Raw genomic sequence first — 27,002 nt, 5'->3', positions numbered from 1 at the left:
ATTTGTTAAAGTAATACAGAAACTTTCAAAACATAATAAAAATTTGTAAAATCACTGCTGGAACTAAATCTCAATGCATTAAATACAAAATAGAAAGTGCAAAGCTTACATGTAATAATATTGAAAGAACCCAATCTGAAGTGTAACGTTATATAAAATACAAAGCACAAAGTGTAAGTGTAACAAAACTCTCACATCATGCAGTGCTATATTGTACTGGACCCCTAACACAAGTATAGAAAAATGTGTCCTTTATCTTTTAGCATTAAATACGTTCAGCAAATACTGCACAATAAATTCTCTCCAAGCAGGAGAATATTTTATCACCAGGCCCTTAGTCTAAATTTAACTGTGTAGTAGATTTTTATTTTTGACAAACTTCATAGTTATTTCCATTTCCCTCTCACCAGCCAATCACAGAATGAATACATTGCTCAGTCGGAGCTGGTGCCTCAGCAAGTGTGCATATAAAAATGTGCATATTTTGCTAATGAAAGTGAATGGTAAAATGTGTTTAAAATTGTATGCACTATCTGAATCATGTAAGTTTGATATATCTGTAGTGTCCCATTAAGAATGATACATTGAATGATAATGTCAAATAACATACAGCTATTACAAACATTATACATATGTTATTAAAATATATTTGAATGAGACAAGATTCTAGTTATTGCTTTGAGAAGTCTTGTTTATTAGTATTCTTAAAAATAAGAATCAACAAGGACATAAAAAGTAACATATAAAAGCCCAGTAATGTTCAATCCATTTTTTTTTTTTACATTAAAGCTACGTTTTAATATAATAATACCCTCTCTTCTTGTTCGGCATCTAAATTAGACTACTTAGGATGCAGGATAAGGGAAAGAAAGGAAAGCATCAGGGGCATTTATACACAACGTTATTGATATATGTTTACATTTATGTGTAGTGTTTTTGCATTTTTATTCTCTTCTTATGATCTTTGAGAGGCTTGTGTCTGCTCTATGTTCTCTGGATAATCCTCAGGAGTGCAAACAGCCGCGGAACAGCCGCATCTAAATACATCTTTGTAAGTGTATGTCTTGCGTTGACCATTAGCACAGAGTAGTTCAACATTCTTCAGTCCAACCTCAAGCTCAGTGCAGCAAGAACAGCTATGAGCCATGTCCTGTGATTCCATAGAATATCTGTAACAATAAGAAAAACATGAAAAGGAAATGCATTACACATGTTTAAAATATTTCTGCAAGAAAGATGGCCGATTTCTATTGAAATAAAAGGAATTTCATGCCCAATTAATATCAAGGGACTAAATGCTAATTGGCTGTTAAGGACAACTCCTTTATTTCTTTGCATATAAATACAAGCATTAAAGGGACATACAACCTCCATTTTTTCTTTCATGATTTAGACAGAGCATGCAGTTTTAAACAACTTTCTAATTTACTTCTATTATCTAATTTGCTAAATTCTCTTGATATCCTTTGCTGAAAAGCATATCTAGATAGGCTCAGTAGCTGCTGATTGGTGGCTGCACATAGATGCCTCGTGTGATTGGCTCACCCATGTGCATTGCTATTTCTTCAATAACGGATATCTAAAGAATTGAGCTAATTTGATACTAGAAGTAAATTGGAATGTAGTTTAAATTTGTATTCTCTACCAGAATCATAAAAGAAAAATGTTGGGTTAAGTGTCCCTTTAACCTCTTAAGGACATATGACAGAATTTTTCCGTCATAAAACAACTGAGCAAACTGAAAGCTGTGTCCTTAAAGGGTTAATACATATATTCTTAATTTTCCTACCAGTCAGACGTCCTGTACACTTAAAACAGGGAATTCCAACTGGTTGCCTATAGACCATAAGCAGCGATTTCACAATATTTTAGGGAAAGGTGCATCTAAACATATGTGCTTTGGGGACTTATGCTGAATGGTTACTTAATAGGGCCAAAACTCTCCTTTGGAGGGGTCAACATAATACAGAGGGTACCTGCAACCTTACCGACATCTGAACCTGTATCCCTGGCCATTTAAAGGAAATATTTGTGTGTTTAATACCCATACATTTATATCCCTTAAGGCTTGTAAAATATTGATCTGCATCCCATGTGTGTTTGGAAATTGCTCATCATTTTTAGCCACCATACTTACGTAGATGATCCCATGCAGGGGCCACCACAATATGTGAGTTCCACTTCAGCTTCACAGTCATCTTCTTTGAAAACTGTCAAATTCTTACGGGAACTGCAGTTTTCAATTACTGTAGGTTTCTCTATTACTTTAATTTCTAAAAAAAAACATAAGAACATAACAGAAATAATTGCAATGATAGGGCAATAATAAAACAACTAACAGTCCATACATTACAGATACAGAAAAGTTGCAAGAGTCCAGTTGACAACTCTCCTTATTTAGGGTCAACAAGTCACAGGTACAAGAGAGTACAATGTCTTCACTAAATTATGATTCTGAACCACCTATCCTACAGTACAAGCAAAAGATTGTTGCAGAAGACATTCTATATTGTTTTATAATTTTGTTTCACCTGCCTTTCTTACCTGTCTTTCGTGTACATGTCTGGCAGCAACCTTCTTTATCATATTTAATTGTGCCCTATAAGCATAAGGGGAAAAAAGACAGTAACAGTAATTCACATTAGCTCTGATTAGATTTATATTGTATCAGAAAAAAGTCCACTTAAGTGGACCTCTTAGTGGTGTAGGATTAAGAAAAGAACATAGTAACTTTTTTTTGTATGCACCATATAACGGCTATCTGTTTATTATATAGTGAGTATTAAATTACCTCTTCACATGTAGAGATGTCCAACTCTTGGCAGATCATCTTCACTTTGGTCAAGATAGGTTTGCCATCTTCTTCATCGCATTCATAGTAGCTACATGTGCTACCCTCTGGATGATATGTTTCTCCAACCTGTGAATAAAAACACAATAAACAATTTAGACATAAAATAATTAACTAAATCAATTAGCTGACATTTTTGAATTGTGCTTATTCATATATCTTTTGGTTTGGTGAAGGTTTTTCAAAACCCAGCAAAAAAAAACAAAAAAAAAAACATTGAAAAAAATAGGTCTTAAGTTCAGAATTTAAATCCACAATCCACAAATTTACCTTGAATTCCACTTTTTTGTTGTCCTCTCCTTTCATAGTGCACTGTTTGGCAACACATTCACCACAACACTCTCCATCTTTCTTAATGTATGTGAAGCCCTTGAGTAATAATACAATGAGAGTGTTAACCACATAATAAAATAAAGTTGTATGAACACACCTGTTCATTTGTCATTATTTTGTCAAGCTCACACTTTTAAAACATTTTATCTGTTATCTACTATTGGGCCTTCTTAGCATTCATAATGCTAAATAAATCTGATTATTCTTATTAAATTATGTGTATTAATGGATTTTCTAAAACAAGGTCATAAAACTTTATTCATATTGTTAGTGGTATCGTTATACTTAAACATTCCACCTTTTATTGATGTAAAACATTTGCATTTAAAGGGACGTGAAACCCCAAATTGTTCTTTCATGATTTGAATACTGCATACTATTTTCAAGAGGTTTCCAATTTACTTCTATTATCACATTTTCCACATTCTCATGGTATTCTTTTGTTAAAGAGAATACCTAGGTAGGTTGCGTTCATGTATCTGAAGAGCTATATGTCATCAGCTTTGGGAGAATGCTTTTGGACACTAGATGTCAGCAGTATTTAAGCAATGTATGGCACTGTTAAAAACATGCTTGTAAAACTGCCCCTGAGCCGGCCTACCAATTTTTAAACAAAGGATACCAAAAGAAGAAAGTAATTTTAATAACAGAAGTAAATTTGATTTCATTCTACACACTATCTGAATCATTAAATACTTTTGGGAGTTTTCATGCAGCCTTGATGAAGTGATATAAAGTGGTAAACTATGTAGATTGTGGTTTATCAATAGATTACTAGTAGATGCTTTCGTGTTTTCATTATTTCCTGACAGCGTCCCCCGCTAACCGGACTTGTGTAAACATTGCAAGAGCGGGTTTTGTCAATCACCCAGGTCAAATCAGTCCAGGTTGATTTCATAAAAATGTTTTAGAATGCAGCGGTTTAAACCGCTGCATCATAAATATTGGTTGCAGGCTCAAACGAGTAAGACTGCAACCAATAGAGGCATACCTTTCTTGAAAAATCTCCCTCTATATGTAATATAAATTGGTAATTAGATACAAATTACATTATTATTTAAAATATTTAAAAGGGTAATGAGCATCATTGAAAGCAAAATCCCTGAAAAGATTTAGTTTGCATATTGATAAAGCCAACATAATGCATTACACAGGTAACATCAGGAATTTGATACTCATTATAAAGTATGTACCTCTTCACATGTCTCCTTGCACACAATTGGATGACATTTTATTGCATAAAACTCTGAATTCTCATCAGGATCTTGGGAGCATTCACACTTCTGACATTTGTTCTCTTCTTGTGGAATGGTAGATCCCCTCTATAAGATTGTAAAACAACAAAATCATGAAGATAATTTTAATTCATGATAAAAAGCTTCTCAAGAATGCTAAAAACATTTTTTGTAATACTTATACAAAGGTATAAAAACTGAAAAGTATATTAGTTAATAAATAGTAAAAAGGTTTTGTTGAAAGAGTTATGCACAGAATGTTTAAAAAAAATAATAATCCTGAAAAACAAACAAACCTCTAGACTGTCACTATTTGAAACAGACAGTCTCTAATCTGAGGGCTGTCCTACTGAGACCACTTTATGTCCCAATTTGCATAAATTCCCTTAGCCCCACCCCTAAACCACCCTGACATGCCAACCAACCGCCCAGACACTCCCTTTATCTCACCCATTATCCACATAGGACCCTACCTCCTCCTAACACTGCCCCACCCACAAAGAAAGGTAAAAGCCCCTCTAGTCTCAACCTCATAATTCCCTTATATCTATCCATGAATATGGGGAGGGTATGCTACTCTATTTTACCATATCAATAATCACATGGATTAAACAAATGAAAAATCAACATTTACCTGATAAATGTCATTTCCAACCACACAGACAGAATCAGGCTCTGTTGGAAACAATATGTGTGTTTAACAGAATATTTCAATCTTGTTAATATATCTATTAAACTGTACTTTGCTATATTTTAGTACTGTTCACTAGCATGGCTGTGAATTATAAATGAGTCTGTATTTTTATCTTAAAAAGTATATTTACATGGGTTTAAAGGCATTTCACAGATGTTAAAGGGAACCCCTAAGGAAATGAAAATGTGTTTTAAATGTACGGTAGAGAACATTGGATAGTGATATTAAAGTTAAAAACTGGCATTAAAGTGAAAATTACATGTTCAGGATTCACATAGAAAATGTAATTAAAGAGTTAGAAAGGTCAAAAATAAAATGTGCATAGGTGCATAGGTGCATTTCAATGATAAATAGAAGCATTTTTGTAAATACTTTCATCTGATAAAAGTTATTACCGTTTGTATATACATATATGAGCCTATTATTGGCTATTGCCTGTCATATGACACAGGGTACTGGATAATAAAAAAAAAAATTGGCATTTGCCAAAAACAAAAGAAAAAAGTGCTGTTGTATTGTCTTTTTTTAATTTTTTATATATATATATATATATATATATATATATATATATATATATATATATATATATATAGTGCTACCATATTGTTTGGAGGTCTAGTATCCAAATATTTAATCTGTTGGCGCAGATATATGTGTTAATAAATTTAGGACCTTCAGTGGCCTTGCTGGTTATACAATATAATCGCACAGGGGGAAAAAACATACTTACCACATTTAATCTCGGCACAGCAGGCACCGGGCCTCATGAAAGACACAACTCTATAGCCAGTTTCACATTTTGGCATTAAGCATTCACATCGTCCGCATTCTATAAAAGAGTTTGCTGCAAATCAGTTTCAATTATTGGTATAACGATAACTACAAATTATTTATCACACAATCATCTATAAAACATTTATGCAAAGAAAAATGTAGTGTATAATGTCCCTTTAATTAAAACTTCATACCAAAAACTGTTTCTGTTCGCTATGAGCCAGAGAAAAGCAGAAATAGGATCTTTTAAGTACTAAACTAAAACGTTACACTTATTTTTTTTTTTTATTTTAAGGGAGACGAAACCCAACATTTTTCACTGTTTACTTTTTGCTTTGAATACATCATTATACACACATCTACCATAAATTTTCTGTTTAATATCATTTTAATGCAAGGAAAATTCACTGGAAACTACAGGATTCACAGTTTTCTAATGAATCCTATAGGCCTTAAAGGGACATTAAACACTAAATAAATGCTAGGTAGAATAATGCATTCAGAGTAAAGATAAGTCTGTGAATAACATGTAGATGTAATCTTTTTAAGTTTTATTAGCTGTTTAAATATTGACAAAATAAATGTAAAGTTTTAGTGCCCATTAAACAATGGGAGCTGCCATGTTGTAACCTAGGTAACCTTCTCTGCTGTGGCCAATTAGGGACAGTTATAAATAGGTCTCTAGAATGTGCAGCCAATGGCTGTGTGGAATATAACACTTCCATTTCTAACAGGAACAGAAAAGCTCACAATGTCAGAACAGAATTACAGGAAAAGGGGACTACATTAAAGGGACATTCCAGTCAAAAATTAAATGCACGTAGATGAATTACATCTTTGAGTAGAAAGATATTTGCAATATACATGTGTTAGCAAAAATACTTCTAGTAAAAGTTATCACTGTTTTAGTGTTAACATTTTTTTCTGCTCGTGCATGTGAAGAATAGCTAGATTTTCTCAGTGCACCAGCATTTTATATACTGCAGCTGTTCAGAGCACCAGTGGGGCTTGTATCATGTCAGCAATTAACAAGTTGAGTCATTACTCTGAGCAAGTGCTGTGTTTAAAATGCTGGTGCATGGTGCATACTGAAATACACTTTTGAAACAGCTATAGCTTTTATTAGAAGCATTTTTGCTAATGCCTGTATATTACAAAATTGCATCTGTTCAATACTGAAATGCACCCATGTGGTTTTCAATTTTGGCTGGAATATCCCTTTAATAATGAAAGTATATTGCAGAATTATTTTTATATATATACGATTTATCATTTTTAATTACCATCTCAAAGTGTTCAATGTCCCTTTAAATGTGAAACTGCTGCTAAAAGGCATGCAAGAAACTTTACGTTGCTCTTAAAATAGATTGGAATATATCTAAATGTGTTAAATCTGTTATACTAAGGTTTTTAACACCTTGTTGGTTCCTTCTGGGCATATGATTAGCTGTTTTGATTCCCATTCTTTCGACCTCATTTGTTTATTTTCATACATTAAAAAGTATGAATTGGTTAGCACACGTAAAAATACAGATGTGTGCTTATATTTTGTACATTTCTCTAAATATTAGCTAGAACAATTTTTTTCTTTAAGCCTTTCAGTTGAAATATGAAAATACATTGATGGGTTCACTAATAGGAGCAGAAGACAGTTTTCATTTTTGTATTAATCATATATAAATGTCTTTGATGTATTAAATACACTTCATACGCTTAAAACAATGTTATGTTCAACATTTCATACTTGTTTTTTTATTAAAAGATCATAATACTCATATGCTAAAGCACTTGAAAGTGATGCAGCATAGCTGTAAAAAGCTGACATGAAAATATCACCTTAACGTCTCTATGTAAAAAGGGAAGATATTTTACCTCAAAATTTCTTCAGCTCACCAGTGTAAGTGGTCTGTGAACAGTTAGGGCTGCTGTAGAGTTGCAAGTTGGAAAAACAAAAAATGAAAATACTAAAGCCAATCAGCTGAAGTCTTGCATTACTTTGCAGTAATCGCATGAGATTTCACTTAAATCTCATGAGATTTCACACTAAACTTCCATAAACTGAATAAGAAAATAACATGACTGTGCCTGCACATGAAAGATGCACACTCCCTAGCATGTCCTGGGACAAGCATCCTGACTGGCAGATTAAAGTCTCTTTACAGTGGGGTGTGAATACTTAGGAAATTTTGAGGTATATATCTTCCTTTTTTACATAGAAATGTTTGTGTGATATTTTCTAGTCGATTTTTTACAACTATGCTGCATCACTTTCAAGTGTGTCAACATTTGGGTATTATGTCCCTTTAACTGAAAGTATCATTTAGTGTTAAAGTTATACTTACGTCCTGATGTTAATGGTGTAGAAGTTGTAGTAGAAGGAAAAAATTCAGATGGTGTTGTATCACCTGGAGATGATGGGCTCTCGGTAGGCAAAGTCAGTTTTGAACCCACACTAGTTACAGGCATTTCAGAGGAGGGTGAGGTTGTAGGAACAGGTTCAGGTGGAGATGAGCCAGTAGGGGTAGATTGTTCTGTACCAGTTGGAGATGATGGACTCTTGGTAGGCAAAGTCAGTGTTGAACCCCCACTAGTTACAGGCATTTTAGAGGAGGATGAGGTTGTAGGAACAGGTTCAGGTGGAGATGAGCCAGTAGGGGTAGATTGTTCTGTACCAGTTGGAGATGATGGACTCTTGGTAGGCAAAGTCAGTTTTGAACCCCTACTAGTTACAGGCATTACAGAGGAGGATGAGGTTGTAGGAACAGGTTCAGGTGGAGATGAGCCAGTAGGGGTAGATTGTTCTGTACCAGTTGGAGATGATGGACTCTTGGTAGGCAAAGTCAGTTTTGAACCCCCACTAGTAACAGTCATTTCAGAGGAGGATGAGGTTGTAGGAACAGGTTCAGGTGGAGAAGTCGATATAGTTGTGGAGCATTCCCCTGTATGCCTTTCTATCTCACATGTTTCACCACACTTTGCATAATATTCACAACCATTTTTGTCCTTCTGTCTATAGATGATTTCATCTGAAACATAAAATAAGTCTCAATAGGTTTTATGTTAAATAATTTGTGCAGTATTTTCAGAATTTAAATAAAGTTGCTATTTCCAAAATCTCCAGTCTGGAAGAATATCGTCCTGCTTACAAATTTGAAGCAGCAAATTGGGGACATTAAATAGCTTTTGGGTGTAGAAGGGGCAATTTATTTAAAGGGACATCAAAATCAATTGTTTTCTTTCATAAGTCAGCCAGAACATGTTAAAATAACTTTCCAGAATTCTATTGTCAAATTTGATTAACTCTCTTGGAATCTTATAATAAAGGAGGAGCAGCAATGCCCTACTAGGAGCTAGCGAAACACATCAGGTAAGCCAGAAACAAAAGGCATATGTGTGCAGCCACCAATCAACAGTGCATTGATTTTCCTGAGCTTACCCAGTTGTGATTTTCAACAAAGTATATCAACAGAACGATTCCAATTAGATAACCAAATCGGAAAGTTGCTTAAAATTGCATGTTCTATCTGAATCGCTGAATCATGATCTTGACATCACTGTTCCTTTAATCTCCCTTAAAGTGATACTGAACCCACATTTTTTATTTTATAAGCAACTTTTTAATTTACTCCTATTATCAATTTTTCTTTGTTTTCTTGGTATCTTTATTTGAAAAAGCAGGAATTTAAGCTCATGAGCCGGCGCATTTATAGTTTAGCACACTAGATAGCGCTTGCTGATTGGTGGGTACATTTAGCCACCAATCAGCAAGCTGTACCTAGGTGCTGAACCAAAGATGGGCTGGCTCGGAAGCTTTACATACTTGCTTTTTAAAATGAAGATACCAAGAGAACGAAGAAAAATTGATAACAGGAGTAAATTTGAAAGTTGCTTAAAATTGCTGCTCTATCTGAATCATGAAAGAAAAAAATGGTTTTCCTGACCCTTTCAAATCTAGTAAAGTTTCCTTAAAGGGACATGAAACCCAAACTATCTATTTATCTATCTTTCTGTCTATCTATCCTTCTATCTATAATGTACTATAAACAATTATTGTCTATTTTTAGAATATTAAATATTTCCTTACAACTTTGAGTTAATACTTGATGATCTAATCTTTCTATCGGTGTCTAATCTATCTATCTCTATCTGTATCTATCTGTATCAATCTATCTATTTATCTGTATCTATCTATCAATCAGTATCTATCTAACAGTATCTATCTATCTAACTATATATATATATATATATATATATATATATATATATATATATATATATATATATATAAAACATATATATTGGGGTCTATACCCCACCCCCTCAATGAAAAAACAAACAAACTGTTGTCTGTTGTCATGGTGATACATATGCAACACAGTTAACAAGAATATATAGTGCAGTGATAAGTGTATATCAGTGAAGCACATCTCATACTAAAATGTCCAGTTTAAGAATATACTATCTAAACTGGGACAGGCAACTAATAATGAAATGGACTGGCAGTATCCATATATATATGTATTGGCCATAATATAAATATGTTGTTCATATCAATATTAATATCCCTATTTATGAGGCAATGAGACACACCGATGTTCGATAAGCAGTCCTATGTATACTAATCTATGCGGCTCAGATTAAACATCGCACTTGTGTTATGCTGAACTGTGGAAATATTAAATCTTAGAGTGGGAGGGGCATATGATAGCCCGTTGCTAATTAGTGGCCAGTGACATTGGGCAGACCAGTAATAGAGATTTCAGCAAGCTTCAGCCAATAGAATTACAGAGGTGTGCACTACTGCAAATTTCCACGTCAATATATATGTATAGATATAAATTTTACCAAAAAATCCATACAGTATATATATATATATATATATATATATATATATATATATGTATGTATGTGTGTTTTTATGAATAAATAGAACATATTCTGCTATGTGAAATATTCTTGTCAGCTTAGCGCACTTGAGAAAATGCGATCGGGTTTGCTCGTAAGGGTGTTAGTTTTTTTTTCCACCTTCAATATTCATCGTTCTCCTTTTTGTGATTGTCGGGTTAATGCACAAGCAAAATGTTTTAACTTTCACCATGTAATCGGTGCGCAACCCGACGAGCGCAAAAGGCTGAAGTCTAGTGGGGTTAATATGTGAGCTGGGATGCAAATTCCACTGCACTCGTAATCTAGTCCTAAATACAATTCATGCACCACTCTCAAATCATGGGTGCTGTCATTTTGAAACCAAAGTTACACTGCTGGTATCTGAAGGAAAGTTACTGCATATGTGCAAACAGGAAATACGGATATTAAGTACAGGCAAGATTTCAACATGGTGGCACCTATGAATAGAGGGAAGAGGTGAATAACCTCAATACTATGCTTATAAAAAGTTTTTAGTGTTTAATGTCCCTTTAAAACCTGTAAAGCACCATACGTTCAGCTAAAAATATTTGCAATAAGCCTGTACCTTAACAATTCCTAACATAATTACAAAAAATGTTTTTGTTTAATTTTCTTAAGAAAGCTTCTAAATAAATCATTAAAACTGAATAAAAATAATACCTGGTGCATAAAGTTCATCATCTACTTTGCAAAAGCAAGGTGTTGTGCTGCTTGTCAATGTTGGATGACTCCCAGCAACTGTAGTTGGAGATCTAGTACTCTCTCCTGCTGAACCAGTAGTAGACAATATGGTGGGGCTGCTAGTAGGTGATGTTAAAGATGTAGTTTCTGATGAGGACAAGGTGGAATAAGTAGTTGTTCCAGACGAAGAAGTCACTACTACACTGGTTGATGAAGTGCCTGAAGTAGAAGATGTGGTAATAGGATAAGATGTTTCTGAAGATGGAGTAGCAGAAGATGAAGATGTTGTGGTTGTTGAAGTTGATGTTGTAGAACCAGGTTCAGAGGGAGTTTCAGATGATTCTGTACCAGGGATTTTGCTAGTTGATGTTCCTGTGGATGGAGTTGTTTTGGTCCCGGGTGGAGAGGTTTTAGACTCTGGTGTAGATGTTTCAGTAACAGAGGTTGTTGAAGGAACTCCTGTCACTTCAGTAGATGAAGATGAAGTGGTAGGTACAGTTATTTCTCCACAATGTTTCACAAAGTTTTTAGAACAACACTCAATTCTTATTTTATAGTCATGGCATTCCTTCACATCTCCTGTTTGTTCAGAATTTTGGCAAACAAGTCCTTCTTTTACATTGCATTTAGATACCTGTCCAATCTGTTCATATGCCAACTCTGGATACTGTACAGCCTTACACTCAATTTGGTTTTCAACTTCATCTTGCTTGCAGACTTCAATTCCTTTAGCTTTCAATTTGTCTGTGTTTTCAATGTCTCCACCATCTTCACCTTTGGAAGCAACTTCTTCGTTAAACCAGTCTGACCAGTGGCATTCTGCTTGTCTAAATTGCTCACAGTTTTTTGTTGTACTGGGAGATTCAGATGCAGTAACACCGGTTGAAGTTGTGGTAGTAGAGGTGCTTCCTATTGTTGTGGTTGAAGAAGTAGAAAGTGGAGAAGATGTTCCCCTAGGGGTTGATGGTGGTGATTCAGATGATGAAGTTGTTGTGGTTGTTCCTGAAGTTGATGTTGTAGAACCAGGTTCAGAGGAAGTTTGAGATGATTCTGTACCAGGGATTTCACTAGTTGATGTTCCTGTGGATGGAGTTGTTTTGGTCCCGGGTGGAGAAGTTTTGGACTCTGGTGTAGATGTTTCAGTAACAGAGGTTGTTGAAGGAACTCTTGTCACTTCAGTAGATGAAGATGAAGTGGTAGGTACAGTTATTTCTCCACAATGTTTCACAAAGTTTTTAGAACAACACTCAATTCTTATTTTATAGTCATGGCATTCCTTCACATCTCCTGTTTGTTCAGAGTTTTGGCAAACAAGTCCTTGTTTTAAATTGCATTCAGATACCTGTCCAATCTGTTCATATGCCAACTCTGGATACTGTACAGCCTTACACTCAATTTGGTTTTCAACTTCATCTTGCTTGCAGACTTCAATTCCTTTAGCTTTCAATTTGTCTGTGTTTTCAATGTCTCCACCATCTTCACCTTTGGAAGCAACTTCTTCGTTAAACCAATCTGACCAGTGGCATTCTGCTTGTCTAAAATGCTCACAGTTTGTTGTTGTACTGGGAGATTCAGATGCAGTAACACCGGTTGAAGTTGTAGTAGTAGAGGTGCTTCCTATTGTTGTGGTTGAAGAAGTAGAAAGTGGAGAAGATGTTCCCCTAGGGGTTGATGGTGGTGATTCAGATGATGAAGTTGTTGTGGTTGTTCCTGAAGTTGATGTTGTAGAACCAGGTTCAGAGGAAGTTTGAGATGATTCTGTACCAGGGATTTCACTAGTTGATGTTCCTGTGGATGGAGTTGTTTTGGTCCCAGGTGGAGACGTTTTGGACTCTGGTGTAGATGTTTCAGTAACAGAGGTTGTTGAAGGAACTCCTGTCACTTCAGTAGATGAAGTGGTAGATGCAGTTATTTCTCCACAATGTTTCACAAAGTTTTTAGAACAACACTCAATTCTTATTTTATAGTCATGGCATTCCTTCACATCTCCTGTTTGTTCAGAGTTTTGGCAAACAAGTCCTTGTTTTAAATTGCATTCAGATACCTGTCCAATCTGTTCATATGCCAACTCTGGATACTGTACAGCCTTACACTCAATTTGGTTTTCAATTTCATCTTGCTTGCAGACTTCAATTCCTTTAGCTTTCAATTTGTCTGTGTTTTCAATGTCTCCACCATCTTCACCTTTGGAAGGAACTTCTTCGTTAAACCAATCTGACCAGTGGCATTCTGCTTGTCTAAATTGCTCACAGTTTTTTGTTGTACTGGGAGATTCAGATGCAGTAACACCGGTTGAAGTTGTAGTAGTAGAGGTGCTTCCTATTGTTGTGGTTGAAGAAGTAGAAAGTGGAGATGATGTTCCCCTAGGGGTTGATGGTGGTGATTCAGATGATGAAGAAGTTGTGGTTGTTCCTGAAGTTGATGTTGTAGAACCAGGTTCAGAGGAAGTTTGAGATGATTCTGTACCAGGGATTTCACTAGTTGATGTTCCTGTGGATGGAGTTGTTTTGGTCCCGGGTGGAGAAGTTTTGGACTCTGGTGTAGATGTTTCAGTAACAGAGGTTGTTGAAGGAACTCCTGTCACTTCAGTAGATGAAGTGGTAGATGCAGTTATTTCTCCACAATGTTTCACAAAGTTTTTAGAACAACACTCAATTCTTATTTTATAGTCATGGCATTCCTTCACATCTCCTGTTTGTTCAGAGTTTTGGCAAACAAGTCCTTGTTTTAAATTGCATTCAGATACCTGTCCAATCTGTTCATATGCCAACTCTGGATACTGTACAGCCTTACACTCAATTTGGTTTTCAACTTCATCTTGCTTGCAGACTTCAATTCCTTTAGCTTTCAATTTGTCTGTGTTTTCAATGTCTCCACCATCTTCACCTTCGGAAGGAACTTCTTCGTTAAACCAATCTGACCAGTGGCATTCTGCTTGTCTAAATTGCTCACAGTTTTTTGTTGTACTGGGAGATTCAGATGCAGTAACACCGGTTGAAGTTGTAGTAGCAGAGGTGCTTCCTATTGTTGTGGTTGAAGAAGTAGAAAGTGGAGAAGATGTTCCCCTAGGGGTTGATGGTGGTGATTCAGATGATGAAGTTGTTGTGGTTGTTCCTGAAGTTGATGTTGTAGAACCAGGTTCAGAGGAAGTTTGAGATGATTCTGTACCAGGGATTTCACTAGTTGATGTTCCTGTGGATGGAGTTGTTTTGGTCCCGGGTGGAGAAGTTTTGGACTCTGGTGTAGATGTTTCAGTAACAGAGGTTGTTGAAGGAACTCCTGTCACTTCAGTAGATGAAGTGGTAGATGCAGTTATTTCTCCACAATGTTTCACAAAGTTTTTAGAACAACACTCAATTCTTATTTTATAGTCATGGCATTCCTTCACATCTCCTGTTTGTTCAGAGTTTTGGCAAACAAGTCCTTGTTTTAAATTGCATTCAGATACCTGTCCAATCTGTTCATATGCCAACTCTGGATACTGTACAGCCTTACACTCAATTTGGTTTTCAACTTCATCTTGCTTGCAGACTTCAATTCCTTTAGCTTTCAATTTGTCTGTGTTTTCAATGTCTCCACCATCTTCACCTTCGGAAGGAACTTCTTCGTTAAACCAATCTGACCAGTGGCATTCTGCTTGTCTAAATTGCTCACAGTTTTTTGTTGTACTGGGAGATTCAGATGCAGTAACACCGGTTGAAGTTGTAGTAGCAGAGGTGCTTCCTATTGTTGTGGTTGAAGAAGTAGAAAGTGGAGAAGATGTTCCCCTAGGGGTTGATGGTGGTGATTCAGATGATGAAGTTGTTGTGGTTGTTCCTGAAGTTGATGTTGTAGAACCAGGTTCAGAGGAAGTTTGAGATGATTCTGTACCAGGGATTTCACTAGCTGATGTTCCTGTGGATGGAGTTGTTTTGGTCCCGGGTGGAGAAGTTTTGGACTCTGGTGTAGATGTTTCAGTAACAGAGGTTGTTGAAGGAACTCCTGTCACTTCAGTAGATGAAGATGAAGTGGTAGGTACAGTTATTACTCCACAATGTTTCACAAAGTTTTTAGAACAACACTCAATTCTTATTTTATAGTCATGGCATTCCTTCACATCTCCTGTTTGTTCAGAGTTTTGGCAAACAAGTCCTTGTTTTAAATTGCATTCAGATACCTGTCCAATCTGTTCATATGCCAACTCTGGATACTGTACAGCCTTACACTCAATTTGGTTTTCAACTTCCTCTTGCTTGCACACTTCAATTCCTTTAGCTTTCAATTTGTCTGTGTTTTCAATGTCTCCACCATCTTCACCTTCGGAAGGAACTTCTTCGTTAAACCAATCTGACCAGTGGCATTCTGCTTGTCTAAATTGCTCACAGTTTTTTGTTGTACTGGGAGATTCAGATGCAGTAACACCGATTGAAGTTGTAGTAGTAGAGGTGCTTCCTATTGTTGTGGTTGAAGAAGTAGAAAGTGGAGAAGATGTTCCCCTAGGGGTTGATGGTGGTGATTCAGATGATGAAGTTGTTGTGGTTGTTCCTGAAGTTGATGTTGTAGAACCAGGTTCAGAGGAAGTTTGAGATGATTCTGTACCAGGGATTTCACTAGTTGATGTTCCTGTGGATGGAGATGTTTTGGTCCCCGGTGGAGAAGTTTTGGACTCTGGTGTAGATGTTTCAGTAACAGAGGTTGTTGAAGGAACTCCTGTCACTTCAGTAGATGAAGTGGTAGATGCAGTTATTTCTCCACAATGTTTCACAAAGTTTTTAGAACAACACTCAATTCTTATTTTATAGTCATGGCATTCCTTCACATCTCCTGTTTGTTCAGAGTTTTGGCAAACAAGTCCTTGTTTTAAATTGCATTCAGATACCTGTCCAATCTGTTCATATGCCAACTCTGGATACTGTACAGCCTTACACTCAATTTGGTTTTCAACTTCATCTTGCTTGCAGACTTCAATTCCTTTAGCTTTCAATTTGTCTGTGTTTTCAATGTCTCCACCATCTTCACCTTTGGAAGGAACTTCTTCGTTAAACCAATCTGACCAGTGGCATTCTGCTTGTCTAAATTGCTCACAGTTTTTTGTTGTACTGGGAGATTCAGATGCAGTAACACCGGTTGAAGTTGTAGTAGTAGAGGTGCTTCCTATTGTTGTGGTTGAAGAAGTAGAAAGTGGAGAAGATGTTCCCCTAGGGGTTGATGGTGGTGATTCAGATGATGAAGTTGTTGTGGTTGTTCCTGAAGTTGATGTTGTAGAACCAGGTTCAGAGGAAGATTGAGATGATTCTGTACCAGGGATTTCACCAGTTGATGTTCCTGTGGATGGAGATGTTTTGGTCCCCGGTGGAGAAGTTTTGGACTCTGGTGTAGATGTTTCAGTAACAGAGGTTGTTGAAGGAACTCCTGTCACTTCAGTAGATGAAGTGGTAGATGCAGTTATTTCTCCACAATGTTTCACAAAGTTTTTAGAACAACACTCAATTCTTATTTTATAGTCATGGCATTCCTTCACATCTCCTGTTTGTTCAGAGTTTTGGCAAACAAGTCCTTGTTTTAAATTGCATTCAGATACCTGTCCAATCTGTTCATATGCCAACTCTGGATACTGTACAGCCTTACACTCAATTTGGTTTTCAACTTCATCTTGCTTGCAGACTTCAATTCCTTTAGCTTTCAATTTGTCTGTGTTTTCAATGTCTCCACCATCTTCACCTTTGGAAGGAACTTCTTCGTTAAACCAATCTGACCAGTGGCATTCTGCTTGTCTAAATTGCTCACAGTTTTTTGTTGTACTGGGAGATTCAGATGCAGTAACACCGGTTGAAGTTGTAGTAGTAGAGGTGCTTCCTATTGTTGTGGTTGAAGAAGTAGAAAGTGGAGAAGATGTTCCCCTAGGGGTTGATGGTGGTGATTCAGATGATGAAGTTGTTGTGGTTGTTCCTGAAGTTGATGTTGTAGAACCAGGTTCAGAGGAAGATTGAGATGATTCTGTACCAGGGATTTCACCAGTTGATGTTCCTGTGGATGGAGTTGTTTTGGTCCCGGGTGGAGAAGTTTTGGACTCTGGTGTAGATGTTTCAGTAACAGAGGTTGTTGAAGGAACTCCTGTCACTTCAGTAGATGAAGATGAAATGGTAGGTACAGTTATTTCTCCACAATGTTTCACAAAGTTTTTAGAACAACACTCAATTCTTATTTTATAGTCATGGCATTCCTTCACACCTCCTGTTTGTTCAGAGTTTTGGCAAACAAGTCCTTGTTTTAAATTGCATTCAGATACCTGTCCAATCTGTTCATATGCCAACTCTGGATATTGTACAGCCTTACACTCAATTTGGTTTTCAACTTCATCTTGCTTGCAGACTTCAATTCCTTTAGCTTTCAATTTGTCTGTGTTTTCAATGTCTCCACCATCTTCACCTTCGGAAGGAACTTCTTCGTTAAACCAATCTGACCAGTGGCATTCTGCTTGTCTAAATTGCTCACAGTTTTTTGTTGTACTGGGAGATTCAGATGCAGTAACACCGGTTGAAGTTGTAGTAGTAGAGGTGCTTCCTATTGTTGTGGTTGAAGAAGTAGAAAGTTGAGAAGATGTTCCCCTAGGGGTTGATGGTGGTGATTCAGATGATGAAGTTGTTGTGGTTGTTCCTGAAGTTGATGTTGTAGAACCAGGTTCAGAGGAAGTTTGAGATGATTCTGTACCAGGGATTTCACTAGTTGATGTTCCTGTGGATGGAGTTGTTTTGGTCCCAGGTGGAGAAGTTTTGGACTCTGGTGTAGATGTTTCAGTAACAGAGGTTGTTGAAGGAACTCCTGTCACTTCAATAGATGAAGATGAAGTGCTTGGTTGTGGTGATTCAGATGATGAAGTTGTTGTGGTTGTTCCTGAAGTTGATGTTGTAGAACCAGGTTCAGAGGAAGTTTGAGATGATTCTGTACTAGGGATTTCACTAGTTGATGTTCCTGTGGATGGAGTTGTTTTGGTCCCGGGTGGAGAAGTTTTGGACTCTGGTGTAGATGTTTCAGTAACAGAGGTTGTTGAAGGAACTCCTGTCACTTCAGTAGATGAAGTGGTAGATGCAGTTATTTCTCCACAATGTTTCACAAAGTTTTTAGAACAACACTCAATTCTTATTTTATAGTCATGGCATTCCTTCACATCTCCTGTTTGTTCAGAGTTTTGGCAAACAAGTCCTTGTTTTAAATTGCATTCAGATACCTGTCCAATCTGTTCATATGCCAACTCTGGATACTGTACAGCCTTACACTCAATTTGGTTTTCAACTTCATCTTGCTTGCAGACTTCAATTCCTTTAGCTTTCAATTTGTCTGTGTTTTCAATGTCTCCACCATCTTCACCTTCGGAAGGAACTTCTTCGTTAAACCAATCTGACCAGTGGCATTCTGCTCGTCTAAATTGCTCACAGTTTTTTGTTGTACTGGGAGATTCAGATGCAGTAACACCGGTTGAAGTTGTAGTAGCAGAGGTGCTTCCTATTGTTGTGGTTGAAGAAGTAGAAAGTGGAGAAGATGTTCCCCTAGGGGTTGATGGTGGTGATTCAGATGATGAAGTTGTTGTGGTTGTTCCTGAAGTTGATGTTATAGAACCAGGTTCAGAGGAAGTTTGAGATGATTCTGTACCAGGGATTTCACTAGTTGATGTTCCTGTGGATGGAGTTGTTTTGGTCCCGGGTGGAGAAGTTTTGGACTCTGGTGTAGATGTTTCAGTAACAGAGGTTGTTGAAGGAACTCCTGTCACTTCAATAGATGAAGATGAAGTGCTTGGTTGTGGTGATTCAGATGATGAAGTTGTTGTGGTTGTTCCTGAAGTTGATGTTGTAGAACTAGGTTCAGAGGGAGTTTCAGATGATTCTGTGCCAGGAATTTTACTAGTTGATGTTCCTGTAGATGGAGTTGTTTTGGTTTCTGGTGGAGAGGTTTTGGAGTCTGGTGTAGAAGTTTCTGTCACAGAGGTTGTTGAAAGAATTGCTGTCACCTCAGTAGATGGAGAAAATCTAGTTGATGTAATTTCACCTTCAGTTGTAGATTTTGTAGATCCAGGGATGGGGCTTCCAGTTGGTTCACAATGTTCCGCACAACATTCAATCCTCATTCTGTAATTATAGCATTTCTCTTTCTTTTGTTGATCTCTGTTTTTACAGCTTAACCCATCTTTAAGGTTACAGGTTACAATTTGTTTATTGTCAAAAATTGGCAAGCCATTATTATTTATAGCTTCACATTCTATTTTGTTTTCAACTTCTTGGTTTGAACAGATTTTAATTCCTGTTGATTTGATGGTATTAGGATTTTCTGTGTCACCTCCATCACTTTTTGGAGAAGGAGCATTAGTATCATACCAAGTGGTCCAACGGCATTCCATCTTTTTGACACAGCCTGATGTTGGTATAGATGTGGTATCAGAGGTTTGTGGTGTAGATTTTGTTGGAACACCTTGAGAAGATGTTGATTCTGTAGATTGAGAGATGGATGATGGTGTTACACCTTGCAAAGTTGTCAGTTCTGTAGTCTGAGGGATGGATGATGATGGTACAGCTTGAGAAGTTGTGGTTTCTGTAATCTGAGAGGTGGATGATGTTGGTACACCTTGAGACGTTGTTGATTCAGTCGTCACTGGAAATGGTGTCTCTGTTGGCTCACAATATTCTGCACAACATTCAATTCTCATTCTGTAATTATAACATTTTTCTTTGCTTTTCTGGTCTCTGTTTCTGCAAATTAATCCATTGTCTAGATTACAAGTGAATTTCTGCTGGTTATTAGTAATTGGCAAACTGTTGTCATCAATACCCTCACATTCTATTTTGTTTTCAACTTCTCTATTTGTACAAACAGTTTTTCCTGCTGATTTAACATCATTGCTACTTTCATCATCGCCTCCATCACTTTTCGTAGAAGGAGCATTGTTATCATACCATGGGGTCCAACGACATTCCATCTTCATGATGCAACCTGTGGTTGGTAAAGATGTAGTGGCAGAGGTTTGTGGTATAGATGTTGGTAGTATTTGTTGAGAAGTTGTTAATTCAGAAGTCTGAGGGATTGGTGATGTTGGATGGCCTTCAGAAGATGTTGATTTAGGAGTTGATAAGCTACCATCTGTTACTTGGGTTGATGATGAGGTTGTTGTCTGAGATGTGGAAGGCTTCCCTGATGGTGGTGCACCAGTAGTAGAGGAAGTTGCAGAAGTAGATTGTGTTGTGTATTCCGAAGAAGAGGGAGGTAAAGTTTTGGTTGAACCTGGTGTACTTGGTTCTTTAGAAGTTGTTCCACACTCCCTGTATTTACAGCATTCAATCCTAATTTCAAAATTATGGCATATAGGTGAATTTTTGCTATTGAGACAAATCAGGCCATCTTTTTTGTTGCATGTTATTTCATCTTTTAAATCTTCAATTGATTCATCAGGAAATTCTTTGGCTCTGCATTGCACATTTGCTGGTTTTCTACATATATCATAGCCTTTAGCCCTGATATTGTCAAGGGTTTCATAATCTCCATTACCCATTTCTGGTTTGTCTACATCATACCATTCAGACCATTTACAATCATAAGCTTCAACACAAGTAGTTGGCGTAACTGGAAAAAAAAAAAAAAAGAAGAATTAACATGGTTTACCACACACATTAAATCACAATAAAGCTGCTTAACCACCACCAGAAAGCCTAGCAACAGATTAATGGTCCAATGATCTAAAGCTCTCTGTTCAGATGAGATGATCTAAAGAAGACTCATCAGTAGGACGATTCCCTCAAAAAAATGATAAACAACAATTTAATCTTGAGACATATTTATGTTACTATGTAGTTTTCTTTATATGAAGGACAGAACCCCACATTAAAACATGAGGTTTAAAAAACCCCAAAGTTTTTGTGAGATTCTCTCCATTCCATTGAGATTTTGATCATTGCCACGTTAGAATGATTGAAACATTTTTAACAATGTAATTGCTTAGCATTTAAAGGGACATAATACTCATATGCTAAATCACTTGAAACTGATGCAGTATAACTGTAAAAAGATGACAGGAAAATATCACCTGAGCATCTCTATGTAAAAAAGGAAGATATTTTACCTCACAATCTCCTCAGCTCAGCAGAGTAAGTTCTGTGTAAAAAGTTATACTTCACCTGCTCCTAGCTGCAGGTAAAAATTAAAAGAAAAATGAAGAAATGAACTGCAGCCAATCAGCATCAGCAGTGCTGAGGTCATGAACTCTTACTGTGATCTCATGAGATTTGACTTAACTCTCATGAGATTTCATAGTAAGCTTCCTTTACCTGATTGGTGAAATAATATGAGCGTTCACAAGGCTCATCCTTTCAGCTGTCCTAGGACAGACATACTAATATGCTGCTTAGAAATCCTTTACAATGGGAGGTGGCTACTGAGGAAATTTTGAGGTAAAATATCTTTCTTTTTTACATAGAGATGTTCAGGAGATATTTTCTAGTCAGCGTTTTACAGCTATGCTGCATCACTTTCAAGTGTTTAAACATTTGGGTATTATGGCCCTTTAATGTTTATTTTTGTAATAAAAAAACATAATCTCATCAATTTCCCAGCTTTGGTGCACTTCTGAAAAAAATATCTGAGATCTTTTTTTTTCCATTGGGTTTACAGAACCATAATTATATAATGTACAAGATAACAACCTTAAAAAAAAAGAAAGATAAACAAAAATTACCAGTTTGTGTAGAACCTGGGCTGCTTGTTGAAGATGCAGTTGTACTACTTGGATATCTAGTGGAAGAGCCAGGTGATTCAGTGCTTGTGGACACTGTAGATGAATCAGTTGATCCTGAAGATGGTGTTGAAGGTGAAGTAGTGAAATGGAAAGACGTACTTGGACGCACAGTTGTTGTACAAGGTCCGCTTATCCTTTCTATAGTTAAATTATCTTTACAAATGGCAGTCAAACAACCCCCAATGTCATCACCAGTAGTGTAAATGACGTCTCCAGGCAAAAATTCCTTGTTATCGTAATAGCAGCAAGCTGGAAATTATAAAACAACATTAGAGGGTTGAACAATATAATAATAATAATAATAATAAACAATGGGTTAAACGGAACAGTCTACTTAAAAATGTTTATTTGAAAAGATAAATAATCCCTTTATTACCCATTCCCCAGTTTTGCAAAACCAACATGGTTATATTAATACACTTTTTACCTCTGTGATTGCCTTGTATCTAAGCCTCTGTTGACTGCCCCTTTATCTCAGTTCTTCTTTTGACAGATTTGCATTTAGCCAATCAGTGCTGACTCATAAATAACCCCACAGGAGTAAACACAATGTTATATATATGGCACACATTAACTAGCGCTGTCTAACTGTAAAACAGTAATGCCATACCTCGTTTTGTAGGTAAAGAAATATATTGTAAGCCAGTGGTGATGATTAGCAAAATATGGCAAATACCCTATAAGCCTATAATTGTTCATATTGTTGTGTGTATATATAGAAGATTATTGCCAGTTAGGGCACACTCCCACAAAAAGGTTCATTGACCCTGTTTTAGGGTTAAAGTAGAAATGTGTATATATATATATATATATATATATATATATATCGTAATTTCTTACCTGACTCTTTGGTACATTCCATGCCATTTTTGGTACAGTAACTGGATAAAAAACAAAAACAAAAAAACATTAATTTTCACAATTTTGAAATAACATTAACGTTGCTCAAATATATGGCTATGATAACTATATATATATATATATATATATATATATATATATATATATATATATATATATATATACTATATATATATATATATATATATATACTATATATATATATATATATATATATATATATGTATATATATATATATATGGTAACTAAACACATTTACAATTACATATTTTTAGTGAAGAGAATTATCCTTTAAAGACATTTACAATTACATACACAGTGAAGACAAATATTCTTTAATTCATATAGTAATACAAGTGAACTGTTTGAACATTTCTGTGAAAGTGGTGGCTGATTATGATTCAGAGTTGGAAGCAATATGTGGGTGAGCAGTGAAGTGTAGATAGTTTATTTATTCTAGGTGGGCACATTTTAGATTACAAATAGATGAGTGAAATGTGAGCCCTGTCAACATATAGCATCTTTAATATGTATAGCTTAAAGGGACACTGAACCCAAATTTATTTCATGATTCAGATAGAGCATGCAATTTTAAGCAACTTTCTAATAAAATCCTGTTATCAATTTTTCTTAGTTCTCTTGGTATCTTTATTTGAAAAAAGCAGGAATGTAAGCTTACAAGCCGACCCATCTTTGGTTCAGCAACTGGGTACAGCTTGCTTATTGGTGGCTAAATGTACTCACCAATCAGCAAGCGCTATCCAGGATGCTGAACCAAAAATGGGCCGGCTCGTAAGCTTACATTCCTGCTTTTTCAAATAAAGATACCAAGAGAACTAAGCAAAATTAATAATAGGAGTTTATTAGAAAGTTGCTTGAAATTGCATGCTCTATCTGAATCATGAAAGAAAAAAATTGGGTTCAGTAACATCAAAATTAAAATTGATAGTAAAAAAAAAAATTAAAGTTCACTTCTTTTGTCTAATTTTGTTTGTTCTATTGGTATTATTTGTTATAAAGAATATCTAGGTAGGTTAAGAAGCACCAATAAATTACTAAGCGCTAGCTGCCGACTGCAAATATTTGCCTTTTTTTGGCTCACCCAATGGCGTAGATTTATTAAGCAGATGCTCCATCGTTTCTGGTCCACCAGAAACGGAAGTTAAGAAGCAGCGGTCGTAAGGTGGCGGACTGATATCTGATCTTATTGGGCTGATTGACGACCCTTGCTAGAGGCCGATTGGCCGCCGTGAGCAGGGGGCGGCATTGCACAAGCATTTCACTAGAAATGCTTGTGCAATGATAAATGCAGACAGCGTATGCTGTCGGCATTTAGCAAGATTGAGCAGAGATGATTTGCTACATAGAATCATGTCCGCTCGACCTTTGGTGAATCTACCCCTATGTGTTCAGCTAGCTCCTAGTAATGCATTGTTGCTCATTCAACAAAGTATTGGTTGAATGAGCAACAATGCATTACTAGGAAAATCAGAAATCAGAAAGTTGTTTAAATTGTATTCTCTATTGAGTCATGAAAGAAAAATTAGTTGAATGTCAAGAGAGAAGTAAGGAAGATATCTTATTGTCTATTTCTAAATTGTTTGCTGTGCTATTAGAATATTTTTTTCTGCCATATTATTTGATTAATAACTCTAAAATCCTCAATTTGGTGGATATTGCTTTTTAACTAGTTGGATCCTATTTGTTTTTTATTTACAACACACAGTGTCACTAAAAACAGTATTGGCATGAATAAGGGTTCAGGCCAGCGTTTCTAAATCCCAGTTCAGAAGTATCCTTAACAGGCCAGATTTTCAATTATTTCCATGCCTAAGTGCATTTATGTTGTTTTTAGCATGTTTGTTAATAAAAGAATGTATGTAGTTTCATAAAACAAAAGTTAAAAAAAATATATCTTCTTACCAGACTGAACATTTATTTTCTCCGGGCATTTTCTGTCCAGGTTTGTACTCATCTCCATATTTATCATAGCAGAGGCATGAAGAAACACAGCTCATAGACTGTTCATCAAAATACGGTCTGTCTACTGGACAATTTGGATAGCAACCTGTGAATATGAAACATTGTCAGGGTTAATGGTGGCTCTTTTGTCCATGGGATAAAGTTACAAAACTCAAAGATTTATCCACACAGTTTATGTCCTATTCTAGGAAGCCTCTTCACTTGACTGTTAAGATGTTGTATGCTGTTTGATACTTCTTCATTTCTCTAACTTCCAGGATCTAATCCTGAAAGTTTATAGACCATGAATATTTTACAAGGTCCTAAAACTATATAGTGTAATAAATATCCATCTTCATTTTACTGGATAATGTTCTTAATGTAGAATTTTAGCTATTAGAGGATATAAACTAAATGTGATGACTTTTTAGCTATATTTGACAGATAAAAAATAAATTATATATATATTTTTTTTCTTCCTAAATCAATGATGTATATTGTTTGTTCCCAATATAATGCTTCTATAAATGGCGTAAACAATAAATACTAATTTTTTGTTCCCAAAATGGGCCTAAAGGCATAAGATATTGTTGTTTACACTTGGTCCCATCCCCCTCCAAACTGTTCTATTTTACAGATGCAAATATTCCAAAACCCAAAACTATTCTGAAATCCAAACCTTTTCGAGTCCTAAGCAGTTTGCATAAAGGATTTTCTACATGTGTATATTTATTATTTTATGTTTGGTAATTTAATTCTGTGGTTTACCACTGTCTGCATAGAACTAGAATCTAGACTGGCGTCTACAACATTCTACATAGTGATTGCTTGTTTGAGGAAAGATATCTGTCCCTAATTAGTCACATTAAAAGAAAAAAATACTCAAGATGTTTTCAAATGCCTATGGACTGCAAAACATTGCAACTTTTGCTAACATAATGACAGTTTGAAATGTGTATGCAGACAGTTATATATGTAGTGCTTAATTGCTAATATATACTGTGCTTCTATAACATAATGACTAATTTACAAGATGTTTCTAAGATGATCAAGCAATATTAACAATGACGACACTGATTTGAGCTTGTTTCTTACCTGCTAACCCGGGAAGATTATTGTAGCACACACCAGTAGGATTCATACAGGTCTTCATGCATGGAGCTCCGCAAGGCTTGTAATGCCATTCACATTCATTATCTCGATTGTAGAAGTCACAGAAAACCGCTATTGAAAGAAATAAGAATGAATTTCTTTCAACAAATGCAACATAACTTTATAAAATAATCAGTATTATGGTGTCATTGAATACCCAGTTTTTCCATTGAATTGATAATAATATATTTTTTTATTATCCCATGCAAAAGAAATTAAATATTAGGTAACATTTACTGCGCTCCTGTTTACCAGAACCTATATGTTTATGGAAACACAAGCTACAGAATTATCATACAATATAAAACACAATTTCTAAACTCTTACTCAAAAGTTTTACATTTTTACTAATATTTAAAAGTAGTTTGTACTTACGGCAAATGGTGGGAGTTCTCCAATTGATACACTGTCCAGCTTCACTACAGGCCTGGGCATAACTAGCTACAGCTGTACAAAAGCACTCACAGTCTCCTCCAGTGTCACAGGCACAGGCATCATTGACGCAAGAATCATAATATTTAACAGGGTCCACCTAAAAGTAGACAGTTTAAAGGTCCATTGGTTTGTTCAACATTACAGTAGCAGGGCCGTCTTATTAAAGGGATAGGAAAATCAAAATTCACTTCTATTTTCAAATGTGCACTTGGTATCCCTTGTTAAAAAAAGAATACGCACATATCCTACACAAGTGGGAGCAAGCTGCCGATTGGTGCCTGCACACATTTGTCTCTTGTGATTGGCTAACTAGATGTGTTCATCTCGTTGCCAGTAGTGCAATGATGTTCCTTCAGCAA

At 36.0% G+C, this 27,002-nt stretch overlaps 1 protein-coding gene across 1 annotated transcript in view; it reads right to left on the bottom strand.

Moving 5' to 3' along the window:
* Window positions 1-955: 955 nt before the first annotated feature.
* Window positions 956-27,002, bottom strand: part of LOC128636231 (mucin-5AC-like) — a 42,150-nt gene continuing 16,103 nt past the window's right edge. Inside the window, exons 27-41 of the mRNA XM_053689270.1 lie at window positions 26,584-26,740; window positions 26,152-26,280; window positions 25,018-25,162; window positions 23,073-23,113; window positions 22,173-22,481; window positions 11,456-21,064; window positions 8,230-8,913; window positions 5,844-5,942; window positions 5,054-5,094; window positions 4,378-4,506; window positions 3,122-3,220; window positions 2,792-2,920; window positions 2,545-2,599; window positions 2,138-2,273; window positions 956-1,169 (exon numbers count right to left, since the gene is read on the bottom strand). Of these exons, the coding sequence (XP_053545245.1) occupies window positions 956-1,169; window positions 2,138-2,273; window positions 2,545-2,599; window positions 2,792-2,920; window positions 3,122-3,220; window positions 4,378-4,506; window positions 5,054-5,094; window positions 5,844-5,942; window positions 8,230-8,913; window positions 11,456-21,064; window positions 22,173-22,481; window positions 23,073-23,113; window positions 25,018-25,162; window positions 26,152-26,280; window positions 26,584-26,740 (11,976 nt within the window). The remainder of the gene's footprint in view (window positions 1,170-2,137; window positions 2,274-2,544; window positions 2,600-2,791; window positions 2,921-3,121; window positions 3,221-4,377; window positions 4,507-5,053; window positions 5,095-5,843; window positions 5,943-8,229; window positions 8,914-11,455; window positions 21,065-22,172; window positions 22,482-23,072; window positions 23,114-25,017; window positions 25,163-26,151; window positions 26,281-26,583; window positions 26,741-27,002) is intronic.

The sequence above is a fragment of the Bombina bombina genome, chromosome 7 (assembly GCF_027579735.1).
Source record: "Bombina bombina isolate aBomBom1 chromosome 7, aBomBom1.pri, whole genome shotgun sequence".
NCBI lineage: Eukaryota > Metazoa > Chordata > Amphibia > Anura > Bombinatoridae > Bombina > Bombina bombina.
The sequence above is the reverse complement of the archived record's forward strand: the minus strand, read 5'-3'. Positions and strand labels throughout refer to the sequence as shown.